Source organism: Sprattus sprattus, assembly GCF_963457725.1.
Source record: "Sprattus sprattus genome assembly, chromosome: 15".
In the NCBI taxonomy this organism is placed as follows: domain Eukaryota; kingdom Metazoa; phylum Chordata; class Actinopteri; order Clupeiformes; family Clupeidae; genus Sprattus; species Sprattus sprattus.
Window position 1 is genome coordinate 6,998,170 of NC_137913.1, and position 22,059 is coordinate 7,020,228.

Here is a 22,059-nt window from a genome sequence, read left to right on the forward strand (position 1 = left end):
GCATAGCCCAGGCATAGGCTATGAGCTGCATTTTGAGTGCCGGCAGGGAGCAGAAATCCTATTTCAATTACATTCCACATCCTTCAGTTCTCAGCACGGAACAAATATGTTGCTTATAATACAGCAACAAAGTAAATCAAATAGATTGCAATGATATAAAAAGATTAGATAGACACATAATTTAATTAACTTGCATGCTTTCTCAAGCTTGTGCCACACGCATACAACAGGAAGCGAAAGGCACAACTGAAAACAAATAACAGCAACAAATCATGCTGCTAAATGAACAAAACATACAAATAATGTTGTCTGATAAACAGAAATTATTCCAGGCTGCAACTTGAAACTTGAGGCTGGTTCCAAAACAGTAGAAAACTAGTGATAGCTAACGAGCAGTAATGTTAGTGACATAGATCTGTCTGTGTACGATCTGTATGACTTTTTTTTTTTTTTGGTCACAGGTTGCTAGGCAGCTTTTGTGGGGCACATCTAAAACTGCCCAATCTCCCAATGTAAAATATGGCATGCGTCGCTCACGCCCATTGATGTTTCCATGGCAACAGTCTTATGTTTGCAGCACTGCCCCAGAAGGGGAGGGACAGCGGAGAGCAGGCAGCATTTCACAGAGCAAGCACCAACACAGAAACATACAGGAATCACATTACTCCAAAACAGCACTATAATGCTTGTGAGTCTAGTTTATTCACACACACATTTACAATGGAATCGCTACTTTGCATATGAAATTAAATAAGATATATTTTCCCACAAAGCACAGATGTATTGAGCTTTCTGCACCACAGCGCCATCTGTATCTGCTGGGGCAGTGACCCATGTGCCCCTAATGTTGAAACGCCACTGCTAATGTGTGAGTGATGTGTAAATTATGTGATGTGTAAGATGTATGTGCTAACAGCATCTATTGATATGTCAGTCACAGCAGCTTCAATGATGATCTAGAACCTAGCCTAAACCCAGGGTAGAGTGTGTGAGTGAATGTGGTCTGGACTCTGTGCAGGAGGCTCATTGTGTCAGAGATGCTGTAGAAGGCCAGAGTTTCTGCCCTGTGATCCACATACACTCCTATTCTGGAGCTGGCCACTAGAGGGAGTTTAGTCTCTTTATTACTGTGTCTGAAAAAGGAGCTGTTGGGGGAGAGGTAAAGTCTCCAGGACTGATCATTATATCCAAACCCACACTCATCACCCTCTCCTCTCCTGCTGATGCTTTTGTAGGAGACTGCTATATCAACCAAATCCCCACTCCACTCAACCTCCCAGTAGCAGCGTCCAGACACACCCTCTCTACACAGCACCTGACACCACTCATCAAATCTCTCTGGATCATCAGGATATGACTGGGCCTCAGCTCTCATCTCCACCCTCCTGTTCCCCTCAGACAGATGGAGGTTTCTGTTTGCTGTGTTTGGATCCAGTGTGAAGTGACAGGAGTCTGATGGAGGAGAAGACAGGACAAACTTAAGTATCTATATGTGTCAGGTGTGTGTGTGTGTGTGTGTGTGTGTGTGTGTGTGTGTGTGTGTGTGTGTGTGCGGTTGTTGTTGTTATTTTATATGAATCTTTGCGTGTGGGGGATGAGATTTATTTCTGTGATTTCCTCTGTGAGGGAATGTTTCACATATAAGTGAGATTTGATTTTGTGTGTGTGATTCTGTACCTGTTTGTGCAGGTGTACATGTGTGAATGTCTGTATTCAAAAGTGAGTATGGCTTTGTGTGTGTGTGTTTACTTGGGTTTGTTTGATTTGATTCCTTCGTGTGAGATGAGTCCTTTGGATATAGGAGTGTGAAAGTGTTCCAGTGTCTTTGTAAGTGAAAGTCTGTCGGCTCCAAGCAGATGGGCCCCCCCTTATGTGCCCCGGTTCTGCTTAAGGTTTCTTCCTGATTAACAGGGAGTCTTTTCCTGCCCCTGTAACCATTGTGCTTGCTCTTAGGGGGTTAAGGCCTTGGACTATGTAAAGCGCCTTGAGTCAATTGTATTGTTTTGGCACTATATCAAAAAAAAATTGTGTGTGAGAGAGACACTGAGGGTGTAAATGTTCCAGCGGCTGTATATTCCAAAGTTCAAAAGCATAAATGGATGTGTGTGTGTGTGTGGGGGGGGGGGATTTGTATGTAGGTTTGCTACTTTGATCATGATATTATGCACATGAGTGTATCCCTGTGTGTGCACGTTGTGTATGTGTGATGGCTTCCATGTCTTTATGTCCAACTTACACTGTGAGAACTCCTCTCTGGTCGCTGGTTCAGGAAAAACAGCCTGGACTTCAGACACTGAGACAGAAAACATCATATTACAGCCCATTAAACTGAGTGAGAAGGGCATTCATAAACATCACAACAAGCTCATTTTTCAATCACATCGTATACTCATACATAAAGAATGTTCACTATCCTGTTTTAGTCCTTTTTTTCTAAGACACAGGGTGTTCACAGGTCTGTTGGAACCACAACATTATTTGTTATTATTATCACAACCACAAGAATTCATAAATAAATAAAAACACTAGATAGATGTTGACTTTTTCTAAAATAGACCAAGATTTCTACTATAATTTCCAAACTTGTCTCAATACTATGTACACTTTTTCAAAACACTTAACACATTCACCATATCAGCAAACTTTGTTAACTAAACTAAGGATACAAAATCCAACCAATGACCACTTCTTCCTAAATTCAGAAGAGCGATGTGCTCTGGTGTGTGTCTGCAAAGCCCACTGTGTGTATAGTTTTGAAGAGAAGTTTACTTGGTATAGAGACAAGCATTAAAACAATTGTGAACAACTGAAATACAAGTGCTGCTGCTACTCCTGCAATTGCCCCTCCTGCTTCGTGCGGGACGGCTGCCTCCGTACCTGCTCTGCAGATCACTGCCGACTCAGACACTGTGCTTGCTGCACGGTGGGTAATGGTGAGTCAGCAATCCACCTCCATCATACTTGTTATGAGGGGAATGGCGGAGCGAGAGGAAAAGGCCCGGATTTTCTTCAGCCTACTAGCGGCGGAATTCCAGCAGCTCCTGGCATGTTACCCTTGTCTCCTCGTGTCTGTCTCCTCACGCCCTTCCCTTGTTATTGTGCTTGTGCTGTTTATTAGTTTGTCTCCCTTGTGTGTCATGTGATCTTTGTTGTCTAGTCTTTGTGCTTCCTTGTTCCCACCATGTGCTTTCCACCATGTGCTTCCCTGTGTTTGTTTGTGTATTCCATGTGCCCTTGTTGTTGTCCGTGTCTCCACCCCTCACCTGTTTCCAATAATCACCTGGTTTGTTTGTCTTATTGGTTTCTCCTGTGCCCTGTCAATTCCCCTCGTTTAGTCCACCTGTGTCTCCTTGTCTGCCCTGCCTTGATTGTTTTCACCTGTCCCTTGTTATCTGTTGTGTGTGTGTATATATAGTCCTTGTGTTCTTGTCTCTCGTTGCTGGTTCGTCATTAATGTTGCGTGTTTGTTTTCCAGTGTTCTCAAGTGGTCTCAGTATTATTGGATATTTCTCGTGTTGTTGACCCTGGACTGTTTTCGACTTCTCTATTGCCTTTGCCCTTTTGGATTGTTTGCCTGCCATTGAACTGCTTACCCGTGTACCGAACCCTGGACAGTAAAAGTTTATTCTTCGATCTACCCCTTGTGTCTGAGTCGTGCTATTGAGTTCGCACACCCCAACCTCAATTCGTAACAAGACCAGAACATAACGTATGTTAGAAAATAAGTAAGTGTGTGTGTGTGTGTGTGTGTGGGGGGTGGCGAAAGTTAGTTCAACATGTTCATTTTAAAACGAATGATCCTAAGCCATGAGTTTCAGGTTGAAAAAAATAGTTTTCTTGTAGTTAACATTGACAATGGGTCCCAAAGACCATTGTCTTTGACCAAGGTTTCCCAGAATGTTCACACCTCTCTCATCAATATGCATAGTGGTCTAAGTGAAGAAAAGTGTCACTTTCTATATTACTCATAATTAGTATAGAAACCACACACACTTTCTGAATGCTAAACTCACATATGTGGAGCAAACACCTATGTTTACAAGGTTCAGAGTAAAAAAGAAAACTTCCAAAATATTAACAATTTGTTTTTGTACAAAGTCTGAGCACTTCTAAAACTAGATTTCATTTTAGTGTCTTTTGATTTCATTTTAATAAAAAAACTTGTTTTACTACATTCCTTTTACTTTCATACATTTTTTGCTGTGTTCTAGAATATAATCATAAATGCCACTTTGGCCTCATGGTTTATTAGTTGGGTGAAATATACAAAAATATCAGGCATGGCAGAATACTTAACAGAGTCAAAAAAAGGTCTTAGTGTTGGAAGTGTTAACCTCTTTCAGATATGAACACTGGAGAATATCCGCAAAATAGGATCGAGAGTTTGCCTGGGCGCAGCCATTCTGTCACACACCTAACTGTGTCTTGGAATGTAATGTCCCGAATCTGCTGCTGTTTTAATGTCAAATTCCCATAGTTATGATATAAAGCTTGAGAGAAGTTCATAGGGAATAATGAGAGAGCAGTAGCTTAAGTCTGATCCCTGATGTTGAAAAACGAGGCAACTTTAGTTTCCATTGCATTGATACTTTATTAGTAAAGCGAATCACTAGCCTGGATACCAGACTGAACTTAGCCCCGCCCACCACATTTGTGGTCTGGGAAGTTCAGTCTGCCACTGCTCCGTTGGGGAGAAAAATTGTAAGGGCGGGCTTTATACGATGATGGACAGATGATCAACCAAACCTTGAGTTGAATTACGTAATGGTAGATTCGAAATCGTACCAAGATGGCGGCGTCTCTGGAGCCTGGGACAATTTTTTTATGTCTACATTGACTCGGTTAGTTGTGTATGTGCAACACGCAAATGTTGCAGAGTATTGTAGGTCTTAACTGAAGTTGCAGACGATTATTGTTAGGTTATTGCTAAAGCTTAGACCAAAAATCCATTGAAACACATAGTAGCTAGCTAGCTAGCCTCACTGCTAATAAGTATAACGTGAGCATGCAGATCTTACAGATATTGACAGCGCATTCATTTTGAAAGAGGAACAGAGAAACGCGATCAAGGCATTTGTCGACACTCCCCATAATCAAAGCTCAATGAAGCAGTATCAGACTCATATTCTGACTAGAATTATGAGAATGACATCGTCAGGCTAGCAAATCACTCGTTTGCGGGGTAGAATTCAGTGTCAATGGTGTGGACATGACCCTGCCAACCCCGTAGTACTGTGTCAGGACAACGCCCAGGTGCGAAGAGGAGCAGGAAACTGTCAAGACCATGTATGCTGTTTTATGGAACAAATGTTTGTTTGCAGAGATATTGTTTCTGAACCTGAAATGTAACTCCATCTCTGACCTCCATTGGCTTCTGTTTTGTCTGTGTTTTCCCTGATCATAATGTAAATGATTAGATCTAGTAGTTATGCATAATCTCTACCAATCTCTGGATGGATACATGATTAATTTTTACACATGATTAATATCAAGGCCATTATTTCAAACTCTGGAGCCCAACCACATCTCTATATCTCCTACGTCTCGCAGCTGAAAGAGGGTTTTCTTGAGATCAGATAATATCGGTGGTACGAAACCGTCAAACTATTATTTCTGTGCTAGACCCCTGATGTAAAGGCTTAGAGGCTGTTAGATTCAGTCAGTAATGACTTACTGTTTGGTGGTAGCAGCTCCTTACTGTCTGTTCTTCTGACTGGAAGCTCAGGATCAGCATCTGGGATCCCAACACAGAGAGACACTCATTCATCCAGGGTTTACCCTTTACTAAGGGTTATTAAGCTTTAAAGTGCTTATAATATAAAATAAAATACAACATAACATTTTCACTGGTGCCAGGAATGTAACCTAATCCTTGTTCACAACATTTTTACTGATGTGTCTAATGGTTCAACCCAAAACTGAGATCACATATCAAATGCAGTTTAACTCATAGTGTAAATGCTAATACAGACACTTGAAGTCAAAACACCATATTTCATCAGATGACTTCAGGAAACTAGAACTCAGAGGGCTACAAACCTGATCAGTGTAATATTGATATTGATACTGTGTGTGTGTGTGTGTGTGTGTGTGTGTGTGTGTGTGTGTGTGTGTGTGTGTGTGTGTGTGTGTGTGTGTGTGTGTGTGTGTGTGTGTGTGTGTGTGTGTGTGTGTGTGTGGTGGGTGGGTGTGTGTTCGTTTGTGTGTGTGTGACAAAAAGGGAGAGCGAGAGAGAGGGGGAGAGAGAGAAAGAGAAAGAGAGAGTTAAAGACTCACATTCTAAAGACTGGATGATCTGGATATTCGTCACTGTTGAGACATACAGAAAAATAAATAAAAATGAAGTGGGATCCTTGGGTTCTCAAACTTTGAAATAAGGAATTAATCATTGAGTCAGTTCTAAATGTTTATCCACCTGCTGCAGATATCCTGACTACTTCCTTCCTGAAGATGTCATCCAGTTTCTCCTCCAGCTGCACCTTCACTCCAGAGACAAATTCCTTCACAGCCTCAAAAGAGAAGCTTTGGTTGAAGGTCATGCTGGGCGAGGAGCGAGAAGAGTCTCTAATTGGCGGAAAATTCTACAGAGAGAAATACATAAAAGGTGAGGCAGACCTCCTGAATATTCAGCCAGGTCAGGTCATTCCCCTGCAGACATGATGGGTGTATTCAGTTGGTTAAGTGTGTTTGCACTGATGTGTTTAGGCATCTGAATATGTTAGACACATTAAGACATCAGATTCAAATATCTAGAAATTATGCCTTTTTCTTCTCTTTAACCCACATAGATGTTTAATTTCAAATTCTGTTACCTTGAGGAAATGGATGTGATCCTCTGTGTGTGAAAGCTGCTCCAGCTCATTATCTCTCCTCTTCAGCTCAGCAATCTCCTCCTCCAGTCGCTTCAGGAGTCCTTCAGCCCGACTCACCTCAGCCTTCTCCTGAGCTCTGATCAGCTCTTTCACCTCAGCGCACCTTTTCTCAATTGAGCGGATCATCTCAGTAAAGATCCTCTCACTGTCCTCCACTGCTGTCTGTGCAGAGCTCTGTTAGGAGACACACAAAGAGGAGGGTGGAAGGAGCAAACTAACTCATGGTGTGACTGGCTCTTCTTGATCAAATGACCAAAGGTAAATCCTGCCAAACCATGTCTTCCTGTGATGGTCTATAATATATCATACAGTAGATGGCAGCATAATGGTGATGACACATTGCTGAGTCACCTGTTGTCTTATGTGGTCACTTCTCACCTTGAGAGTCTTCACATTCTTCCTCAGTTCCTGCAGCTCCTTCCCTCTATCCTGGATTCTCTGCTGGAATCTCCTCTGGGTCTGCCCCAACTGCCTCTGTTTAATAAAAAAAATTAAAACAAAGAGACTCTTTTCACAATAATATCGGTGGATAATTAACAACAATGATGATCAAATATCACACGACACCTAAGTAAAATCCTTTAAATACATTTGAGTCTTTTCAAGAGATTTAATGACACACTGAAGCAGTCGTCATTATCATAATCTGAATGAAGCCATGAGCTAAGGTCAAGAGGAGCACTGTTATTAAACAGCCAAAACTTGTCAAGCTGCCTCAGAAACTATTTAACAGAACAGACCATTATCTTGCTAGGTGTATAATTCATATCTGTGTTGATTTTGAAGCAGACAATGCAGCAATGTTTCACTGTTTTTACAGCACAACACTGGACCTTGCACCTGAAATTTTTTTTCTGATTCTTCCTTTCTTTAACGGTCAAAGTCATTGCAGAAACAGCTAGACTTAAATACTGGTGAGATAGTATTCTTGTACCGTATTTTCCGGACTATAAGGCGCACTTAAAAGCCTTTAATTTTCTCAAAAAACGACAGTGCGCCTTATAATCCGGAGCACCTTATATATGGATTAATTCTGGTTGTGCTTACTGACCTCAAAGCGATTTTGTGTGGTACACGGCGCTCTGTCAAAATGTTTTAGTACGACTTTGGTAAACTACAAAGCCTGCTTGCAGCATTACGGCTATAGTATTTTACAGTACATTGCTCCTGACCACTGTTGCTCTCTGCTCTTTGTTGGAAGTGCCTTCTCCAGCCAGCTTGAAATTACATCTAAAGTAATTTGCCACGGAGTAATGCTGGGAGCGTTGCTCTCTATCCAAAGAATACGGAATGTATTTCACGTATGTGTAGAACCTATTTAGAATGGCTGACCTTACATAAAACGGCAGTGAAAGAGCCAAGAGACTGGGGGCAAACCGTACTTCTGCCTCAATGAGGGGGGCGTGTGAGAGCATATCAGCATGCTAACGTGATACTTATTAGCAGCGAGGCTAGCTAGCTACTATGTGTTTTAATGGATTTTTGGTCTAAGCGTTAGCAGCAAAGCTTCAGGTAAGACCTACAATACTCAGTAACATTTTGAGAGTTATTGTGAATATGCTTTAATTAAGCGGTATCAGACTGTTTTGTTTTACGTGTTGCAACTGAACAAGGTTGGGAGTTATTGTGAATACGCTCATTAACGTTTGAACAATGTTGATAGTTATTGTGAACACGTTTAATGAAGTTTGACTGACTGACTGATTTGTTTCGCTTAATGCGCCTTATAGTCCGGTGTGCTTTATATATGAAAAAAGATCGAAAATAGACCATTCATTGACAGTGCACCTTATAATCCAGTGCGCCCAATAGTGCGGAAAATACGGTAGTTATAGTATTACATTCACAGTTAGTATATGAACCCTAATAGAAATGTTGGACAGGCATGTAGCTCGAGTACTGACCTGTTTGTCTTTCCGTTCTGCTGCAGTGGTGACTGTGTCGTGGCCTTTATGTACGACCATCATGCACAGATAGCAGATACAACTTTGATCGGTTCGACAAAATATTTCAAAAACCTTCTTATGATGAGAGCAGATCCTGTCCTGTAGCTGGCCTGTGGCATCAATAACCTTGTGTTTTCGTCCAGGATTAAGTTCATTGTGAGCTTTGTAGTGAGTTTCACAGTATGACACCAGACATTCCAGACAGGATTTGACAGCTTTGAGTTTTCTTCCAGTGCAGACGTCACACTCCACATCTCCAGGTCCAGCATTAGAAGGAGTAATAGGAGAAGCTTGGATTCTGGTCTTCATAAATGTCTCCACCATTTCAGCAACCAGAGTATTTTTGAAGAGTGTAGGTCTGGAAGTGAAGGTGTGTTTGCACAGGGGGCAGCTGTAGACTCCTCTCTGATCCTCCTGATCCCAGCAGCCCTCAATGCACCTCATGCAGACATTATGTCCACAGGGAATAGACACTGGATCCTTCAGCAGATCTAGACAGACTGGACATGTGAAGGAGTCCTCTTCTTTCTTCAAAACTGACTCTGCCATTTTGTTTGCTTTCTCTCACAACCAAAATCACAAGCACACGGAGAGAAAGACCTGCCAAGTGACACTTAAGTTGTGTTATCACCAGAACAAGGAGTGCTGAGGAGTGGCTTCCTAGTCGTCATTATGCGTCGGCCTTTGGAGTCCAGTTCAAATGTTCAAATGGAGTCAGGGAAATAACTGTGTGTGTGTGTTTGTGTACCTATGTTTGTGTGTGTGTGTGTGTGTGTGGTGGTACACCCCTTAAAAGCAGGGATAACTAATAACAAGCTGATGATTCCTCAGTCGAACATTTACTCGCATCAAAGACAGAGTTTACAAACAAGTTGGCAGCAGTAGACTACATACCTCATTTACATTACAACCATATGCAGGGACTTTCTTTACCGTTGCCGGTAAACAGCATGTAGTTTAACTGAATATGTCAACAAAACCCATGAAAGTTACTACAGGAACAACATACAGACTGTAAAAACGGCTCCCTCCCCCAGATGCATCAGCTGGGCACCCTGCTGTTTGGGCCACTCACAGGACCTGGGGTGATAACAAGGTCAGACCAATCAGACCATCCCTAGGTTCTGTGGGGGTTGTAAACAGTGGTATGTCACTGTCCATTTGGCCACCCCTGAGACAGTTTCCAGGCAGCCCCTATACGTTTGGAGACAGTTTCAAGTCTCCCCCTGAGGCATGCCTGAACATGCCTCTCAGCCCCTCTCGCCCCTATATAAGCCCGACCTTCCTCTGGCCAGTGTGTTGGTCAAGAAGCTGGAGAGAGTAGCAGCAAGGAGTTTGTGGGAGAAATCAAGTTCAGAGACATTTGCAAGCTTTCGACATTGCCGTGTGTCCTTAAGACAGTGAGTGTTCTGTTATTACATGTGTGTTTAGCTATTAAGTCTGTAAATATTAGTTTAGATAAATACCTGTTTATTATTTGTTGTATTGAGCATTCACTGTCGGACCACTTCTCATTCAGGATACTGTCACCATTAAGGTTGTTTACTTAGCCGTAGAAAGTTCACCCTAACGCGGCAAGAAATATTTCATATTCACTCTTGTTGTACATAATTATTCATTTATTGTATTTGATTGTTAATATTTGTATATATTTGTCATTTGCATTATTTCATAGAAACCACGGATTCAGCCAATGGATATACGTCTTTTACACAGATCATTATATTCACGGGCATCATTCATTAATCTGCCACGTTCACTTCATATCTTTATGTGTGTTGGCAATAAACATCATTGGACATGGGCCTTCTTGCACTGTTCTTACCGGACAGCCTGTGGCGATTGTCACTCATCAATATCAGCATACAGTTCTTTTGGGGATCTATTCCATTCAACATCCCCTTTTTTATACAGACAGCTGTGTAAAAATTGTCAACATCTCACAAAACCTATAAGGGTTACTTAAGAAACAATACACAAACTACTATATGAAATACACTGACATAGGTGCAGGTGAATTTGCAGTCATGGGTTTAACTCTGCTAACAAGCTAGGGTTTCGTTCACACACACACGCACACGTACACACACACACACACACACACACACAGACAAACACACACACACACACACACACACATGCTATCATACTCAGGAACACTTTACACTTACTTACATTTTTTATACAAACTCTCCTGAAACTCGTTTCAGAAAATAATAACAACCACTTAACGGTGTAAAATATCCACAATTACATTTCATTAATGTTATCTCCATTTAACACTTTACAGGTTTTTAATGGTTTTATAAAAGATCTCATAAACTGTTTCTCATGACCTTATGATGATCAAGCACAGCCTTTCTTCAAGGTCATCTTCATCCACACTCTGAAAAGCATCCTGCTGTGCAACTCTGACAATTCTAGAACATTCTCTCTTACAGTACTGAACATTCTCTCTGACAGTTCTAGAACATTCTCTCTGACAGTACTAGAACATTCTCTCTGACAGTACTAGAACATACTCTCTCACAGTTCTAGACCATTCTCTCTGACAGTACTAAAACATTCTCTCTGCCTTTGTCCTTCATGCTCTTGTAAATCATCCCTCTAAATACTACACTACTGTACACCCGCTGAAAAAGCGCATATCGGTGGTGGGCTGCACCTACCTGCTGTCGGGGATCTGGCTGCTGTCCTGCGGCCTGGTGGCGCCGGCCGTGGCGCACACCTACCACGTGGAGTTCAGGGACGAGGGCTTCACCATCTGCGAGGAGTTCTGGATCGGCCGTCAGCGCCAGCGGCTGGCCTACGCCTACAGCATGCTCTTCATCACCTACGTGCTGCCGCTCTCCACGCTCTGCATCTCCTACCTGTGCATCTCCGTCAAGCTGCGCAACTGCGTGGTGCCGGGCCACCGCACCCAGAGCCAGGCGGAGGCGCAGCGCGCCCGCAAGCGCAAGACCTTCCGCCTGGTGGCGCTGGTGGTGGCGGCGTTCGCCGTCTGCTGGCTGCCCATCAGCGTGTTCAACGTGCTGCGCGACATCAACATCGACCTGATCAACAAGCGCTTCTTCCTGATCATCCAGCTGCTGTGCCACCTGTGCGCCATGAGCTCGTCCTGCTGCAACCCCTTCCTGTACGCCTGGTTGCACGACCGCTTCCGCGCCGAGCTGCGCAAGATGTTCACCTGCCGCCACCGCCGCATCGGCATCCCCGCCGACCAATGCGCCACCGGCAGCGTGGTACTGTGAATAGACGAGGTGATGGTGAGACCGTGGCTGTGATGTTTATATCGCGGTTCAGAATGTGCCACCTCAGACACCGTAGCAACAATGTTAAGCCCCAGCTCACAGTCTTGCTGGACTCCTCTAATGGTTTAATGGTTTGGGAGGTTCATTGAATCTAAACGAACTGAAGTGGAATTGATCTTTGTATCAATAAGCTGCAAGCTGTATTTTGAAAAGAACTCTCCAGTAAACACCTTTAATTGTGTAGTGGTTAGAAACATTATATGACATACAAGTTGGGCAGTTACTGCAAGAGCAAACCTTCAAATTCAACCAATTTCTTTCTGCGTTGTTGAAATGGAGAGTGTGAGCTGGGAGCTCCCCTAGACGGAGGTCTCAATATCTTAATCGTTTCTTAGAGTTTCAATGAATACTGATCTTGGCAGATTATTGCTGCATAATTGATTAAATTGAAACCTCTTATTGAAGCAGCTCAGATTTCTTTTGCTCATTTCAGCATGAGATTTTGACAAATGAACACTGTGGATCAAAGATGCATCTCATGTACGTACTATTTAATGAGGGACTCCAGGTGAAACTGAACTATGAAGAAACGCTTTTGAACTCTAAATGAGATGGGACTGACATGAGCGTGACGTGAAATATAATTTCCTGGGACCTCTGAGGCTCATCAGAAACAATGCAGCGAGCAGATGGGGGAGGTGTGGACAAAAAGACCAAAATCTGTAAGACATCTCTTCGAGTGGAGCATCTGTTCGAGTGGACCTATCTTTTCATCTTCTGTGAGGCGTTCTTGATTTTAACTTGTGGGTTGAATTTTGTGTGCAAATGTTTTGGGGTCAAGCTTGCATTTAGTTTCCCTGGGTGATGGCTTTAATGAGCAAGCGATTTTCATTTGCTATTTTTATAAAGTGGTTTGTAATCACACAGGCAGTAACTTGAACTTGAGATAACACTGAAACCATCTATCCTGGAGCTACTGTTTGTATCAGTGTTTGTGTGTGTGTGTGTGTGTGGGTGTGTGTGTGTGTGTGTGTGTGGGTGTTTGTAAAAGTGTGCGAACAGAGGGGCTGACAGAAGACTCACTTCCATTCCTAACTAGTCTGAAAACATCAAATATTTTCGAGACACATATTTACATCATTAAGCTTAAATGAAGTAGTTGAAGACAATGAAGACAATTGTTGTTTTGTCATTTCTGTTTGATCTGTATGCTGTTGAACTGTTTTTAATGCTATTGAGGTGTTACTTGAACTCAAACTAAATTAGCATTCATAAACATCTGAGACATGCCTTGTTCCTGGGTGTAGTGGAAAATCTGAGTCATGCCTTGCATATTGTTTATAATGCTGTGAAGTGAGAGATATTAAATTCTTTATGTCCATGAGGCCATGGTCTGTCAAACACATTTCTAGGTTAACACTGCAGAGCAACCCTTTGCACCAGGGCTTTAAGACACCACATACATGACTTTCTTTAGGTGGCAAATTTAGCCCTGACATTTCTGTTGGGGCAATTTTGTATGACGTAATGCCATCGTCACAAAAATAGAGCTAGCTGATTATTATATTATTATATAAGCAATTGCCTATATGCCCAGCCCAGGTAGGCATAGGCTGTGAGCTGCATTTTGAGTGCTGGCAGGGAGCAGAAATCCTATTTCAATTACATTCCACATGCTTCAGTTCTCAGCGTCACACAAAGATGTTGCATAACATACAGCTACAAAGTAAATCAAATATATTGCAATAAAATAAAAAGATTAGATAGACACATAGTTCAAATAGCTTGCATGCTTTATCAAGCTTGTGGCACACACACACAACATGAAAGGCACAACTGAAACAAATAACAGCAACAAATCATGCTGTTAAATGACCAAACTTACATAAAATGTTGTCTTATAAACAGAAATTATTTCAGGCTGCAACTTGAAACACGGAGGCTGGTTCCAAAACAGTAGAAAACTAGTGATAGCTAACAAGCAGTAACGTTAGTGGCATAGATCTGTCTGTGTACGATCTGATTTATTTTTTCTTTGTCATGGGTTGCTAGGCAGATTTCATGGGGCATTTAAAACTGCCCCATCTCCCAATGTAAACTTTGTCCTGAGTCGCTCATGCTCATTGTTGTTTCCATAGCAACAGTCTTATGTTTGCAGCGCTGCCCCAGAAGGGGAGGGACATCGGAGAGCAGGCAGCATTTCACAGAGCAAGCACAAACACAGAAACACACAGAAATCAAATTACTCCAAAACAGCACTATAATGCTTGTGAGTCTAGTTTATTCACACACATATCTACAATTGAATTGCTACTTTCCATATTAAATGAAATAAGATATATTTAGCAAAGAACAGATGTATTGAGCTTTCTGCACCACAGCGCCATCTGGATCTGCTGGGGCAGTGACCCATGTGCCCTTAATGTAGAAACGCCACTGCTAATGTGCGAGTGATGTGTAAATGATGTGATGTGTGTGTGTGAGGTGTACTATGTGCTAACAGCATCTAGATATGTCTGTCACAGCAGCTTCACTGATGATCTAGAACCTAGCCTAAACCCAGGGTAGAGTGTGTGAGTGAATGTGGTCTGGACTCTGTGCAGGAGGGTCATTGTGTCAGAGATGCTGTAGAAGGCCAGAGTTCCTGCCCTGTGATCCACATACAATCCTATTCTGGAGCTGGCCACTAGAGGGAGTTTAGTCTCTTTATTATTGTGCAAGACAGAGGAGCTGCTGCTGCTGAGGTCCAGTCTCCAGGACTGATCATTACGTCCAAACCCACACTCAAAACCCGCTCCTCTCCTGCTGATGCTTTTATATGAGACTGCTATAATAACCCACGTCCCACTCCACTCAACCTCCAAGTAGCAACGTCCAGACACACCCTCTCTACACAGCACCTGATACCACCCATCAAATCTCTCTGGATGATCACAATATGACTGGAGCTCATCTCTCCTCTCCACCCTCCTGTTCCCCTCAGACAGATGGAGGTTTTTGTGTGCTGTGTTTGGATCCAGTGTGAAGTGACGGGAGTCTGATGGAGGAGAAGACAGGACAAACTTAGGTATTTATAGGTGTAAGGTGTAAGGTGTGTGTGTGTGTGTGTGTGTGTGTGTGTGTGTGTGTGTGTGTGTGTGTGTGTGTGTGTGTGTGTAGATGTTGTTATTTTATATGAATCTTTGCGTGTGGGGTGATGATTTATTTCTGTGATTTCTTCTGTGAGGGAATGTTTCACATATAGGTGAGATTTGTTTTTGTGTGTGTGATTCTGTACATGTTTGTGCAGGTGTACATGTGTGAATGTATGTATTAAAACATTCAAAAGTGAGTATGGCTTTGTGTGTGTGTGTGTGTGTGTGTGTGTGTGTGTGCCCTTTTTATGAATGAATGTTGTTGAGTTTCTGTAAGTAATTGGGTTTGTTTGATTTGATTCCTTTGTGTGAGATGAGTCCTTTGTATTTAGGAGAGTGAAAGTGTTCCAGTGTCTTCGCATGTGAAAGTCTGCCGGCTCCAAGCAGATGGGTATGAATGGATGTGTTTGTGTGTGTGTGGAGGGGGTTGCTACTATGATCATTATTGTATGCATGTGAGTGTATCCCTGTGTGTGCATGTGTGTGTGTGTGTGTGATAGCTTGCATGTCTTTATGTCCAACTTACACTGTGAGAACTCCTCTCTGGTCACTGGTTCAGGAAAAACAGCCTGGACTTCAGACACTGAGACAGAAAACATCACATTACAGCCCATTAAACTGAGTGAGAAGGGCAATCATAAACATCACAACAAGCTCATTTTTCAATCACATCATATTCTCATTTATAAAGAATGCTGACTCTCCTGTTATGTTCATATATAGACTCAGGGTTTGCACAGGTCTGTTGGAACCACAGCATTATTTGTTATTATTATTATTACAACCACAAGAATTAATAAATACATAAAAAACACTAAAGAGATGTTGGTCAATTATACCAATGATTTCTACAATCAAACTTGTCTCAATACTATGTACACTTTTTCAAAACTTTGTGAACTACACTATGGATAAGTTTGCATTGCTTTGATACAAAATGTATTCAATGACCACTTCTTCATAAATTCAGACCTTTATGAAATCTGGGTGCAGCACGCCGAACATAACATATGTTACAAAATGAATTAGTGAGGGGGATGGGTACAATATGCACTTAATCAGAAGTAGTGTAACATGTTCTTTTTAAAACAAATGATCCAAAGCCACTGAGTGTCAGGTTGAGAAAATGTTTCTTCTTGTAGTTAACATTGGCAATGGGTCCCACAGACCAAACACCACAGGAGGGTTAAGGGACATGAAGAGTCTCCAGCCCCGTCACACCATAATGTTCTGGTTAAAGTTCTCTGAACTATAAGCCTCCCACCGGTGTGAAATAGTTTTATGTTCTATGTTCTCAAAATGCCTTTAAATCTTTTTTTTGTATGAGTATGAGTTTTTGTCCTAAAAAGAACACTCCCAGAAACATTTACTCTTCTACATATATGCCACTTGTGCATCAATGTTTTTTAGTTAGAGGAAATATACAAAAACATCAAGGCATGCCAGACTACCTAAAAAGGTCTAACAGTCCTCCAACCTCCCACTGACAAGAGAAGATGGAGATGCCCTCAATAGAGAGACACTCATCTTCATTAGGATGGTAAGGGCATCAGTCCTTCAGTTCTTAAACCATTTAATTGATTCATGAACACATGCTAATTGCAGACGTAGTGGGTAAAATCAGTTTAGAATATGTTAACTGGGATGTCTTTAGCCTCTTTCAGATATGAACTCTGGAGAATATCCACAAAATAGGATCCAGAGTTTGCCTGGGCGCAGCCATTCAGTCTCACGCCTAACTGTGTCTTGGAATGATGTGACCCAAATCTGCTGCTGTTTTAATGTCAAATTCCCAGAGATATGATTGAGAACTTGAGAGAATAATGAGAGAGCAGTAGCTTAAGTCCGATCACAGCCCTGATGTTGAAAAATGCAACTTTAGTTCCCATTGCGTTGATACTTTAGTAGTAAAGCGAATCACTAGTTTGTGGGGTAGAATTCAGTGTAAATGGTGTGGACATGACCCTGCCAGCCCCCTAGTTCAGTGCCAGGACAACGCCCAGGTGAGCTCATGTGTGATTAGGGGCAGGAAACTGTCCAGACCATTTATGTTGTTTTAGGGAACAAATGTTTGTTTGCAGAGATATTGTTTCTGAACCTGAAATTTAACTCCATCTCTGACCTCCATTGGCTTCCGTTTTGTCTGTGTTTTCCCTGATCAAAATGTAAATTAGAAATAAGATCTAGTAGTTATGCTTTATCTTTCCTAATCCCTGGATAATACATCTCAGGGCTTTTTTACACATGATTACTAATATGGCCATTATTTCAAACACCTCCATGCCTCCTTTGTCTGGCAGCTGAAAGAGGGTTTTCTTGAGATCAGATTATATCAATGATAGGAAACCATCAAACTATTTTTTCTGTGCTAGACCCCTGATGTAAAGGCTTAGAGGCTGTTAGAATCAGTAAGTAATGACTTACTGTCTGGTGGCATCAGCTCCTTACTGTTTGTTCTTCTGACCGGGACCTCAGGATCAGCATCTGGGATCCCAACACACAGAGACACTCATTCACCCAGGATTTGAAGACTGTACTCACACACTTATTTTCATACACTGACTCCCTTTTACTTTTAGCCCGCTTCATCTTTGGGTGTTTTGTTTCCTTTAGTGTTTGTTTTTATCAACTGTGACAGTCCAGTGAAAAGACGTTTTACTGCAGCTGTGAAAGCAAAGGTTATTTCAAAGGCACTCTGAGATTCCTTTGAATGAAAAGTGCTTTAAAAATTAAATTAATTATTATTATTATTATTTATTATTTCTTAGGCAACTGCCTTTTCCCTTCCAAGGGTTATTCATCTTTACAGTGCTTAGATATACATAAAACCACCTCTGGTGTCCAGGAATGTTACCTAAACCCTGTTCACACATGTTTACTGATGTGTCTAATGCTTTAACCCAAAACTGAGATCAAATTTCAAATGCAGTTTTAACTCATAGTGTAAATGCTAATACAGACACTTAAAGTGAAAACACCATATTTCATCCGATGGCTTAAACAAACTAGAACTCAGAGGGCTAAAAATCTGTGTAATAACTAATGATGCTGTGTGTGTGTGTGTGTGTGTGTGTGTGTGTGTGTGTGTGTGTGTGTGTGTGTGTGTGTGTGTGTGTGTGTGTGTGTGAGAGAGAGAGAGAGAGAGAGAACTTGATAGATAGAGAGAAAGAGAGAGAGACAGACTCACATTCTAAAGACTGGATGATCTGGATATTCGTCACTGTTGAGACATACAGAAAAATACATCAAAATGAAGTGGGATCCTTGTCTTCTCAAACTTTGAAATAAGGAATTCATAATTGAGTCAGTTCTACATGTTTATCCACCTGCTGCAGATATCCTGACTACTTCCTGCCTGAAGATGTCATCCAGTTTCTCCTCCAGCTGCACCTTCACTCCCTTCACAGCCTCAAAAGAGAAGGTTTGGTTGAAGGTCACGCTGGGCGAGGAGCAATAAGAGTCTCTGATTGGCGGGAAATTCTACAGAGAGAAACACATAGAAGTTGAGGCAGACCCCTGAATATTCAGCCAGGTCTGTGTTTCCCCAAAGGCTGCAGACATGAGGTGCGAATTCAGTTGGTTAAGTGTGTATGCACTCATGTGTTTAGGTATGTGAATATGTTAGACACATTAAGACATTACATTAAAATATCTAGAAATTATGCCTTTTTCCTCTCTTTAACCCACATGGATGCTTTATTTTAAAAGCTGCTACCTTAATCAAATGGATGTGATCCTCTGTGTGTGAAAGCTGCTCCAGCTCAGCATCTCTCCTCTTCAGCTCAGCAATGTCCTCCTCCAGTCGCTTCAGGAGTCCTTCAGCCCGACTCACCTCAGCCTTCTCCTGAGCTCTGATCAGCTCTTTCACCTCAGAGCACCTTCTCTCAATGGAGCGGATCATCTCAGTAAAGATCCTCTCACTGTCCTCCACTGCTGTCTGTGCAGAGCTCTGTTAGGAGACACACAAAGAGGAGGGTGGCAGGAGACCCACAGAGGTAAGTGCAGGAACAAACTCACTCGTGGTGTGACTAGCTCTTCTTCATCAAATGGGCAAATTCTGCCAAACCATGTCTTTCTGTTATGGTCTGTATCATGTAGAGATGGCAGCATATTGATAACACAATAACAAGCAATTGCTGAGCCAGCTGTTGTCTTATGTGGTCAGTTCTCACCTTAAGAGTCTCCACAGCCTTCCTCAGCTCCTGCAGCTCCTTCTCTCTCTCCTGGATTCTCTGCTGGAATCTCCTCTGGGTCTGCCCCAACTGCCTCTGTTTAAAAACAAAAACAAACAGCCTCTTTTCACCGCATTGTTTACAACAATGATGATCAAACATCCCACATGACAACTGAACATTCATAAGCAAAAACCTTCAATTACATTTTAGTCTTTTCAAGAGATTTAATGACACATTGAAGCAGCCGCCATCATCTTCAAGTGAAAATCAGGATAAAGCCATGAGCTTAGTTTAAAAGATATCATATTGGGATGTTGGATAATGGTGTGTGGTCCATGTTATGCGTCACTATTTGTTTGTTTCAATAGGAGTGTTTTATTTTGCTTGTATGTTTGGGTTGGCGTGTCTTTAATTAGGGTCATTCATTATTGGAACTCTCTGCCGGGAACCCGCATCCCTTAGGATCCCTTAGAGTGCCATGAAGGCCAAGTTGCTTCACTGCTGAGCTGAAGTTGAGGTCTGCTGTAGGAGACACACACCCCTGGAGGACTGGGATTTAGATTTGTCTACTCCCAGTTCAAAGCTTAGTGTTGCCCCTTGTCCTGTTGGCGAACTATTGTGTTAGGCACCATACAAATTGAGAGCCTTACAGACTGTCATAAGTAGCCATTTTCAGATTGATTTACTTTTGATTCACGGTATACATTTTGTATGTTGGTTTTTATTTGCTGTGATCGTTTGTCTACTTTTTGGATTGATTTACCTTTGATTCACAGTATTAATTTTGTATGTTGGTTTTTATTTGCTGTGATCGTGCATTTGCTAATTGTGGAGGTACTGGCCTTTCTATACGCCTGTCTGTGTGTGTGTGTGTGTGTGCCCGTGTGCAAGTGTGCGTGCTTGGATAGACAAACCTAGAGCGGTTGCGATGCAGTGTAGTGGATGCTGACAGACTCAACAGGATTTCTACTGTGGATACAATAGAGATAGAGGTAGACTCCATGGGGCTGGGCCACGGACTGCTGTACATGGACTTTGGATAGATCTGTGTGGACCTTTTGTTTTAGAAAGCAGTTTGTACTAAATATAAAAAAAAAAAAACGTAATTGGAACTCTGTTGGCTGGATGATTCTGTTGTGTTGCTCCCACCAAACCAAAAACGTACATGTAGAGTCCCAGCTCCTTAAACTGGGTGGCGTAGTCGGATCTTCACTACCTATTTAAACTGGGTGGCGTAGTCGGATCTTCACTACCTCTTTAAACTGGGTGGCATAGTCAGATCTTCACTACCTCTTTAAACTGGGTGGCATAGTCGGATCTACCCTGCCGCTCCCTGTTACAGGAGCACTGGTATTTAAACAGCAAAAACTTGTCAAGATGGCTCAAAACCTGCAGAACCTGTTTTTACTCAACACTGGATCTTGCACCTCATTAATAGTTCCTGATTCTTCCTTTTTGTAATGGGCGAGGTCATTGCGGAAATAGCCAGACTTAAAGACTGGTGAGATTGTAATACTATAACTACAAGAATACTTTCACAGTATAAGAGCCCTCAAAAAAATGTTTGACACAAATGTAGCTCCAGTACTGACCTGTTTGTCTTTCCGTTCTGCTGCAGCTAAGACTGTGTCATGGCCTTTATGTTCGTCCATTGTGCACAGATAGCAGATACAACTCTGATCGGTTCGACAAAATATTTCTAAAACCTTTTTATGATGGGAGCAGATCCTCTCCTGTAGCTTGCCTGTGGCATCAATCACTGAGTGTTTTCTTCCAGGGTTGACATCATTGTGAACTCCAAAGTGAGTTTCACAGTATGACACCAGACAATCCAGACAGGACTTCACAGCTTTGAGTTTTCTCCCAGTGCAGACGTTACACTCAACATCTCCAGGTCCAGCATAAGAGGAAGTAATAGGAGAAACTTGGATTCTGGTCTTCATAAATGTCTCCACCATTTCAGCAACCAGAGGATTTTTTTTTAGTTTAGGTCTGGAAGTGAAGGTGTCTTTGCACAGGGGGCAACTGTAGACTCCTCTCTGATCCTCCTGATCCCAGCAGCCCTTAATGCACCTCATGCAGAAATTATGTCCACAGGGAATAGACACTGGATCCTTCAGCAGATCTAGACAGACTGGACACGTGAAGGAGTCCTCTTCTTTCTTGAAAATAGCCTCTGCCATTGTGTTTGCTTTCTCTAACAACACAAAGCACAACCACACTGAGAGAAAGACATGCCAAGTGATACTTAAGTTTCGTTTTCACCAGAACATAGTTTGCTGAGGAGTGGCTTCCTAGCTGTCATTTTGCGTCAGTCTATGCAGTCCAGTTCAAATGTTCAAATGGAGTCAGAGAAATAGGAGTGCGTGTTTGTGTGTATGTTTGTGTGTGTATGTATGTGTGGTACACCTCTGATAAATAATAACAAGCTGATGATTCCTCATTGATAACATTTACTCGAATCAATCATCAAACATCGAGTTTACAAACAAGCAACAGGTTGGCTTCAGTATAATACATGTCTCATTTACGTTACAATCATATTAAAGCTACAACCATATGCAGCGTTTCCCTGAGACTTAATTCTCATTTTCTCTACTGCCAGTCGCTGCCAGTAAACAGCATGCAGCCATAACTGAATAAATCACAAAACCCATGAAAGTTACTGAAGGAAGAACATA

The 22,059-nt window shown here is 42.0% G+C and overlaps 1 protein-coding gene across 1 annotated transcript; it reads right to left on the reverse strand.

The window, feature by feature from the left end:
- Nucleotides 1–934: 934 nt before the first annotated feature.
- LOC308376230 (uncharacterized protein) lies at nt 935–21,561 on the reverse strand (the record flags this gene model as incomplete). Its single annotated transcript, XM_080852525.1, has 18 exons — nt 935–1,452; nt 2,237–2,293; nt 5,675–5,734; nt 6,277–6,309; nt 6,416–6,581; nt 6,813–7,046; nt 7,251–7,346; nt 8,777–9,375; nt 11,488–11,546; nt 11,689–12,063; nt 14,593–15,106; nt 15,730–15,786; nt 17,628–17,687; nt 18,391–18,423; nt 18,530–18,683; nt 18,919–19,152; nt 19,376–19,471; nt 20,971–21,561. The coding sequence occupies 18 exons, from the start codon at nt 21,559–21,561 to the stop codon at nt 935–937; spliced, it is 3,936 nt and encodes a 1,311-aa protein (XP_080708651.1).
- Between the last annotated feature and the right edge of the window lie 498 nt (nt 21,562–22,059).